Raw genomic sequence first — 9,478 nt, 5'->3', positions numbered from 1 at the left:
CTTGATTTTAAATTAAATCAAATTGTATATTTACATTTAAAATGTATTTTGATTACATTCATTACTAGGATTCCCACAATAAGGGGTTTTGAATTAATAATTTTTCTGATCATTTCTCTATAAAGATTTGTACATCAAAATAACTGTCTTTGGCACTTGCTATGCCACAGATGTACTACATAACGATTAGGTTAAAACACTAAAATACTGCTTTGAGAAAAGTTGAAGTCTTCTCTTAGGACTGTGCTGTGTGCCCTCACTGTGGAGCTGCATGATGAGGCCCTTAGAGCTCAGCTGCATGATGTGCTGGGCTGTGTTTGGGGGCCACCTCTTGGATAAGATCTATAAAGTCAGTCTTTTCCAGGCATGCTCGACATTCCTCTCCCCACGAGGCCAGTACTCGCTTCAGTTCCAGGACCCGCATCTTAGACAGAGCTTCTCGGCTCCAGTCCAGCACCTCATGCTCTAAAGCACACATAACACACCTTCAGATATATGCAGAAACACGGCCATGTTCATACCTCAGTGTCTCTTGTACAAGTCATTAAAGGCCGGTATGATTCTGAAACACAACCTTTTTTTATGTTAAATTGGTGCTTCTAATTCCCCTTGCTTATTGCATTGTTCTGCCACTTGCACCACCTTGCAATATGGCCGCAGACTTTCACGTGCCCCCTTGTCGCCTGCAGTAGTAGTCAATAGTGAGTGCTCACATGGTACTTTGTCATGTACAGTGAGTAATGCTTATCTCTGTAAGTTTTTCTACAGCTCAGCTCTGACAGGTAAGGCAGTATGCAGCAACAGATAGGAGAAACCCAGGTCCAACCTCCCACCTACAGATGTAGCCAACTGTGACTGTTGGAAACCCGGCAAGGTTGGTGGCACGGCTGAGATTCAATCTCAGTGATGGTGTGATTGTGCAGAGCACCCTCTGCTGACACTGTTATTAGCATAATTAGCTTTAAAAACTCATACATACTCAAAAAAATACAGCAATACATAAGTGAAAATCTGCCCAAAAGAGTCCACCTTTCAACCGTTTTTGTAAGTAACAGTGGCCACCAGCAGAGGGAAGCACAGGTCAACAAGCAGTAGTTGTACACAAACTACTGTACATGTTATAAGGATTCAAATACTTAATGCAACATAAACCAGCTCTGAGTTAGGCTGAGTGCACAGTGTTTACATGTGCTAAAACAAAAAGGTACATTCTAAAAACTAATAATTTTAAATTTTAAATTAAAAAGTAAAGTTTAATAGTAAAAAGCATCATAGCATTGAAGCTTTAAAGAGATCTGAGGGTTTAAAGAAGTAGTGATCGTTTTGTGGCACATTGGTGGATTGAGTAGCTAATGTTGTATTCAATTGCAGTTCCACTTTGTGCTCTCACTTATTTTAGCTTAATATTTTTTGTTGGGATGAGCTAGAATGGAGACAGAGAGCCAGACCCTTGCATCTGACCTCACAAATACTCTAATGGATTAATGTGAAAAACTTCCCACATACACGCTCTAAAATCTTTAAAAAAAAAAAGCTTTCCCAGAGGAGTGGAAGCAGTTCATAAAGAATTTGCAAAGCATTGCTGTCTATTTTCTACAAATTTGATAACTGTAGCTGGGGGTTAAATGTCATGATATACTGTATTACAGAATATTGGCATGTCTTGTTCTGGGTGATTCTTTATTTTCTCTGTTTTTGCTGTGGTTAGCAAAGGACGATGTTTTTTGGATGATTTTTGCAGATGTTTTATGCATGTGTAGTACAAACCACATGGATATGTACCTCTTGCTCTCAGTAAAATACATCATGTTTTAAACATTAAGTTAGAAAGGCTTTTTAAGGACATTCTTTTACTTTAACATTTAGTTAGTCTTAACACTAACATTTAGTAACATACTTTTCTACTTTTAATTTTGTTAAATACATTAGCTACACTTTTTTTTCAAATTAGCACAGTATTAGCACAGTATTTCCACAGTATTACTCTGGAAAGGTGTTAGCCAAATACCTTTTGTGACAATGTGTGATTTATATGCGCAATTTACACAGTGCTGTAATAGTAACTTCAAAATATAATTGAAGCTATAAAGAAACAAACCCTGAAAAGCAAGCATATGTTCTTTAAATCACAATATAAACAGTAAAGATTTATTTTAAAGGATAAAAGTGATAAAACATAAAGTACATACTTCAACAGCCTATATTACTCAGTGTTTTAGTGCTAATATACAGTGAGATCAGTGAATGGAGATGAATGGGGTTTACAGGGTTGTACCATATCGAAGCTCACAGATCTGCTGGTCTCTGCGCTGGAGTCGCTCGCATATCTTCTGCACGGGGACATGGGCACTGAGAGGACGACTCACCTCCCCAGTTACTTTGGCGGCAGCATCAACGGATGCTCCAAGGTAATAGCACTAAGAAAGGAAGAAAAATAATGTGAAACCTTAGGTAACTAAAGAGCAGTTTAAGTGGTTCAGGCTAAATGCAATTCCTTTTCTGCACTCTCTCGACCACTGCAGCTTGCACTAAATTCTTACTGGTCGAAGAAGAAAACAGGCCAGCACACACACAGTCTAGCACATATGCAGCCGTCAGCTAGATCTGTACATGGTCAATAATGGATTCTTACAGAGAGCCCTAACACATACAATGGATAACACTATGACCTGAATTCCAATCCTGCTCATTTGGACATCTTAACCATGCAGTAGGAGTGGATTTTTTAGAAGCAAGGCATTTTTCTCCCTCAGACGCAGCCAGCTGGATTTGTTGATCACCTGACTCAGGTCACTCTGGTTATTAGCTACAGTTTTAAACTTGTTCGTTATCAAAGCATTTTCTCCCCTTTTTCTCCCCCTTTAGCACGTCCAATTGCCCAATTGCATCAAGCTTCCTCTCCACCTATGCTGATCCCTGCTCTGACACATTGACGAGTGTTGTGCCACCTGGCGTTGTGTACAGAGAGACACATCCTAAGAGCACTCTTTCCTCATCTCTGTGTAGGCGTCTCTAATCAGCCAGCAGAGGTCGTAATTGCACCAGTCTGACAGAGAGAGACCCATATCCGGCTTAGTCCAGCCCATCTGAACAACAGGCCAATCGTTGTTCATGTGACCGCTCAGCCTCAGCCGGCAAGGCAGAGCTGAGATTCGATATGATGTATTCGAGATCCCAGCTCTGGTTGCAGCGTGTGTTTTTACCGCTGCGCCACCTGAGCGGCTATTTTAAGGTGAATTTCCAATTGTCTGAATTTCCAATTTCTAATTTTTCTCCCAATATAGACATGTCCAATTACCGATTGCATTTTCACTCCCTCTACTACTGCAGACCTTCACTCCTGACCAAGGAGAGCCATGACCATTACACACCCCCTACTGACGTGCACTATAGACGCACCGATTACCATTATCACCCGTCTCATCCAGAAGATGCCAGCATCGAGCAAAGGTCGTAATTGCAGTAGTTATGAGGAATCCATTCTGGCAATCCCACCTTTAGATGAGCCAATCGTTGTCTGTATTTTAACCCAGCCTACCGGTAGCAGAGCTGAGATTCAAACTCACAAGTCTGAGATGTCAGTACTGGTGTGCTAGCTTGTTTTACCACTGTGCCACTGGACCATCCCAAAGTTCACATTCCCTTTTCTATTCACTTTTCTATTCACGTTGAGGATTGCAGATGTAACTGTGTCTTTAATTTGTTACTTTATAAAAATTTGGCCGCTTATCTATTTGCAATTTGTCCCCTATTTTGTTAGTGGCTTTTAGCCACAGTATTGCTCTACATGTATTAAATATATTACATATCTATTATATTCTATTTCCCTTGACACCTACAGGTGTGTGGGGATCACACCATGTGTTCTTTGTATTCAGGACATAAAGGAGCAAGTAAATTCAACAGGTTATAAAATACTGTAATTTTGCAATGTATATTTTAACTACATAGACATTGTTAGCAACTAGCTTACTTCAGTGCTGTGCATATTCTGGCCTTCCCACACAAATTTTGCCTTAGCTAAACAACAAAGAATTTACTGAGGCAGCACATAATAGACCAGACAGGGTAATAATAACAATGGGCATTATTTATATGTGTCCCAGCCATTAGAGGCTGTGATTAACTGGCTAGACAAAGACATGCAATTAATAAGAAGAGAATTAGTTCATTTCACAGTTGGGAGAATGTGTAAGTGTGTATGGGTCTTACTAGACGATTTTCCTTTCCTGTAGCTACAGCACATGTTTTTATAAGCTCATCTTCTACAAGTGCTGAGGACAGCTCCCTGTGTGTGGCCACCAGAGACCTGTACAGACGCTCCAAAAATCCCACACAAACTGCACAGTACACACACAAAATTAATCATGAAAGATTTGCTTTCACTACACAACTCAAAATGCTAAATCTGTGTGTCTGTGTCCCATCTGGCTTGGTCTGGTTAGAAGGTTTTAGCCCAGCATGATTTGCTAATACGTTTCTTTCTGTGGTTAGTAATTTAGCAGTGCCTTAGCATTTAATCTATGGTTAAATTGCAATTTGATAATTTATGAAGTTTTTGTCTGCTTTGTAAATACAATTTAAATTCCTGAAATTTCTGCCTATGTTTTCTTGCAGCAGAATACTGATACAGTGCACTATATACACTGATCAGCCATAACATTCACACTCACTGTCCATTTTATCAGCTCCACTTACCATAAAGAAGCACTTTGTAGTTCTACAATTACTGACAGTAGTCCATCTGTTTCTCTGCATGTTTTGTTAGCCCCCTTTCATGCAGTTCTTCAATGGTCAGGACTCTCCCAGGACCAGTACAGAGCAGGTATTATTTGGGTGGTGGATCATTCTCAGCACTGCAGTGACGCTGACATGGTGGTGGTGTGTTAGTGTGTGTTGTGCTGGTATGAGTGGATCAGACACAGCAGCGCTGATGGAGTTTTTAAACACCTCTCTGTCACTACTGGACTGAGAATAGTTCACCAACCAAAAACATCCAGCCACCAGCGCCCCGTGGGCAGCGTCCTGTGACCACTGATAAAGGTATAGAAGATGACCAACTCAAACAGCAGCAATAGATGAGCGATCGTCCCTGACTTTACATCTACAAGGTGGACCAACTAGGTAGGAGTGTCTAATAGAGTGGACAGTGAGTGGACACAATATTTAAAAACTCCAGCAGCACTGCTGTGTCTGATCCACTCATACCAGCACAACACACACTAACACACCACCACCATGTCAGTGCTGAGAATGATCCACCACCTAAATAATACCTGCTCTGTGGTGGCCCTGACCATTGAAGAACAGGGTGAAAGCAGGCTAAAAAAAGTATGAAGAAACAGATGGACTACAATCAGTAATTGTAGAACTACAAAGGGCTTCTACGTATATGGTAAGTGGAGTATTGCATTACTTTTCTGTGTTTCAGCAGGACATAAAGTACTTCTGTTTCAAAAAGCTCATGCACTTATTGGCTGTTTATGAGACATGGCCCACCTTTTAAGTGAGAACCAGGTCAGACTAAATGAATCTTACAAACACTTAATTATTATCTTATTATGTCTAATTATCATTAGGACCAGTGATCAAAATTTTAAATATTTGTATAGTTTATCTGCATCAGCATATGGCCAAAAGTATGTGGACACCTGACCAATCGCTTGTTGGACATTTCATTCCAAAACAACAAGCATACCCCACTTTAGGAGTAAGATGACACAAGGAAGGAACTAGGTAAAAATAAATCGCCCAATGACAAAACTGAGATATGGTGACTGTGGTGAACACAGCATATGATTTTTAGAATTGTTCTATTCTTATTTAGCCATTTTATGACCATTCATGCTCTGTGGATGGTGGCATTGTCAATCAGTAAAAGACCACATTCATCATAATAGAACTGTTCAGTTACACAGAGCAAGTGATAAATCAGAGTAACTTTGAACTGATATGCAAAGCCCATTCCTTCTACAGAGACAAGTGGCCCAAACCACACCAGCATAATGTCCACTACAGCGTAACAGGGCCACCAGTCTTCCTCACTGTAGAGTTCAGACATGTATGTATGGCATGTATGGTCAAATCTCATGTGCATGACAGAGACACAATTTTAAAGGCCAGCAAACTTTATTAAAGTTTCTGCTATCTGTGCATCAATAAAATTTTGATTATTAAAAGAATTATTATTATTATATAGATGGTTTATTGTTCTTCATTAAAAATAATTTGGGCCAGCTAAAGATTTTACGTACATGCCATAGACCATGGTAAGATGTTAAGTGATTAATCATATCTACACTGTTTTTAAGGATCACTTAATCATGACAGTATAACATAAAGTCAATTAAAATTAGCATTAAAAACCATAAGTGATTGTGAATTAATTTCACCTGCTTTGGTGCAAATAAAAGTGACAACAGATGCACTAGAGATGGAACAGCAAGACAATCCCCAAAAAAGAAATGGTTTTGCAGGTTGTGGTTACAGATAATTTCTCTCTCTTTATCTTTCCTGGCTGATTCTTCTCTAGTTTTGCGTTTTACTAGTGTCTTTTTCACTACTGCTAGCATGAGGCAGTACCTGTAGCACATTCAGCTTTGCACAGATAGTCCAGCTCCTTTAGGATGGTCCATATGCGTCGTCACAAGAAGGTTTGCTGTATCTCACAGCACAGTTTCAAGAACAAAGGAAATACAAGGACACAGGCCACTACATGAAGAGAGCTGGACAGAGCCAAAGAAGGGTATCAACCCAGCTGCAGGACCGGTATCTGCACCTTTGTGCAAATAGGAAAAGGAGAAGCACTGCCAGAGCTCTACAAAATGACCTCCAGCAGGCTACTGGTGTTCATGTTTCTGACCAAAATGTTAGAAGGGTGGCATTATGGCCTGATGTCCTCAAGTAGACATGTGCTCACAGCCCAGCACCATGCCGCTCGATTGGCATTCGTCAGAGAACATCAGAATTGGCAGGTCTGCCATTGGCACCCCGCTCTTTTCACAAATTAGAGCAGGTTCACACTGAGAATGTGACAGACGTGAAAGAGTCTAGAGATGCCACGGTGAACGTTATGCTGCCTGCAGCATAATCCAGCATGACTGCTGTTAGGTACCAGGATAAAATCCTCCAGTGTCAGACCTTAGACTGGTGAAATGGGCCCTGGGTTGTTCGTGGCGCAGGACAATGCCTGGCCTCATGTGGCCAGAGTGTGTAGGTAGTTCCTGGACGACAAAGAATTTGACGCCATTGACAGTCACTCATGTTCCCCATGCAGCTCAAATGGCATTCGTCAGAGAACACCAGAATTGGCAGGTCTGCCATTGGCACCCCGCTCTTTTTACAAATTAGAGCAGGTTCACACTGAGAATGTGACAGACGTGAAAGAGTCTAGAGATGCCACGGTGAATGTTATGCTGCCTGCAACATAATCCAGCATGACCGGTACCATGACTGCTGTTAGGTACTGGAATAAAATCCTTAGAGCCAGTGTCAGACCTTAGATTGGTGAAGTGGGCCCTGGGTTGTTCCTGGTGCAGGACAATGCCTGGCCTCATGTGGCCAGAGTGTGTAGGTAGTTCCTGGATGACAAAAGCATTGACGCCACTGACTGTCCCTCATGTTCCCCAAACCTTTACTTGAAAACATCTGAAGCATTATGTATAAGTACAGCTGAAGCCGGCAAGTAGCGCCACAAACTCCTGGAGCTCACTGGTACCCTGATCCAGCCATTGACTGTCCCTCATGTTCCCCAGACCTTTACTTGAAAACATCTGAAGCGCTTATTTATTATTATTATTAGGATTTTAACGTCATGTTTTTACACTTTGGTTACATTCATGACAGGAACGGTAGTTACTCATTACACAAGGTTAATCAGTTCACAAGGTTATATCAAACACAGTCATGGACAATTTAGTGTCTCCAATTCACCTCACTTGCATGTCTTTGGACTGTGGGAGGAAACCGGAGCACCCGAAGGAAACCCACGCAGACACGGGGAGAACATGCAAACTCCACACAGAAAGGACATGGACCGCCCCACCTGGGGATCGAACCCAGTACCTTCTTGCTGTGAGGCGACAGTGCTACCCACTTAGCCACCGTGCCGCCCATCTGAAGCGTTATGTATAAGTACATTTGAACCCACCAAGTAGTGCCACAAACTCCTGGAGCTCATTGGTACCCTGATCCAGGTCATGAAGGAGATCCAACAAGACACCATATGCCATCTTATCTGGACCATGCTCAGTTTGTTAGGAGTGCATACAGGCATGTGGGGGTCCTACTCTACTGAGGCACATTTTTAAGCAAATTGTATCAGCCTTTGATTTCAATAATTAACTTCTTTGAATCCAGGCCTCAGTGGGTTAATTATTTTGGTTTTCCACAATTTATATCAGTAAATTTTTTACTTAAATCCTTTGTTCATTGAGATGCAATGTGTGATTAAAGGGTTCCCTTATTTTTTCTCAAATCACCTGCATGTATTGTGTTTCTCCATTAGTTAATACAATTTGATACTTTAATTTCTAGTCTTTCTTTAACTGCACACTGTTTTACCTCTACAACGTTCATGCAAAGTGTAAAAAACAAGTCACATTTAATAAGGACACATTTTCATTTCACACTTAAAGCACAAGCCTGTACTGCCACGTTCATGTGTACTGAGTTGCTATTTTTACACTGAAATTCAGGCTCTCTGAAACTTAAGAAGTTGTTCTTACCTTCACACTCTTCTGAACTGGTAAATGCCAAAACAGCACATAATAGCCAAAGTACAGCAGTGGTACTGGCTAAAGACATGGTTGTTCGAGTTTATATCAGCACTGACACATTATTTCTTAGGACTACAGTTCCCACATTTACCGAGTTAATCAGCTGTTCCCTCCATCAGCACTTTCTAAATTCAGCACTATTCAATCTCTAGGTTATGGCTGGTGACAGGGTTGCCAGGTCTATTTATTATCATCCATGTGCTAATTTGTGGTTGAGTTTTAAAAATGTTTTAGGTAGAATTTTGTGGTTTTCATCCGTCATGTTTTCATTTGTGAATAGTTAAGTTATTGGGTAGATAGGAAGGCTTTTCTTGGTGTGTATGCAGATTGTAACACAAAATAACCTAATAAAAAAAATGACAAAAAGACAAAATTATTTTTATTATTTATTATAGACTTTTTATTTAATAAACATACCTAATAAAAGCTATTATTATTGTTGTTGTTGTTATACTGGCACCTATACTATCTGCTGCACCACTGCATTACCTATAATAATTAATTATTGTCTATTCTTAATATCTATGTAATGTCTATATTTGTATAATGTCTATATTTTTAATTCATGTGTTGTCATTATTATTATTATTGCTGCTGTCAAGTTCCAGCTCCTAGCAAATGTTTAGTGTTTCCCCAGGACATCCTGTCTTCTGTTTGGGTCTTTAGGCTATTTAATGTATCATTTATTGTTCCTCTTATTG

General features: G+C 40.3%; 1 protein-coding gene across 1 annotated transcript; it reads right to left on the bottom strand.

The window, feature by feature from the left end:
• Positions 1-256: 256 nt before the first annotated feature.
• cdnf (cerebral dopamine neurotrophic factor) lies at positions 257-8,805 on the bottom strand. Its single transcript, XM_063005322.1, has 4 exons — positions 8,727-8,805; positions 4,213-4,340; positions 2,276-2,417; positions 257-465 (listed from the first exon to the last, which is right to left on the bottom strand). The coding sequence occupies exons 1-4, from the start codon at positions 8,803-8,805 to the stop codon at positions 284-286; spliced, it is 531 nt and encodes a 176-aa protein (XP_062861392.1). The 3' UTR covers positions 257-283.
• Between the last annotated feature and the right edge of the window lie 673 nt (positions 8,806-9,478).

This window comes from Trichomycterus rosablanca, chromosome 1, assembly GCF_030014385.1.
Source record: "Trichomycterus rosablanca isolate fTriRos1 chromosome 1, fTriRos1.hap1, whole genome shotgun sequence".
Classification (NCBI taxonomy): domain Eukaryota; kingdom Metazoa; phylum Chordata; class Actinopteri; order Siluriformes; family Trichomycteridae; genus Trichomycterus; species Trichomycterus rosablanca.
This window is presented reverse-complemented; position numbering and strand designations above follow the sequence as displayed.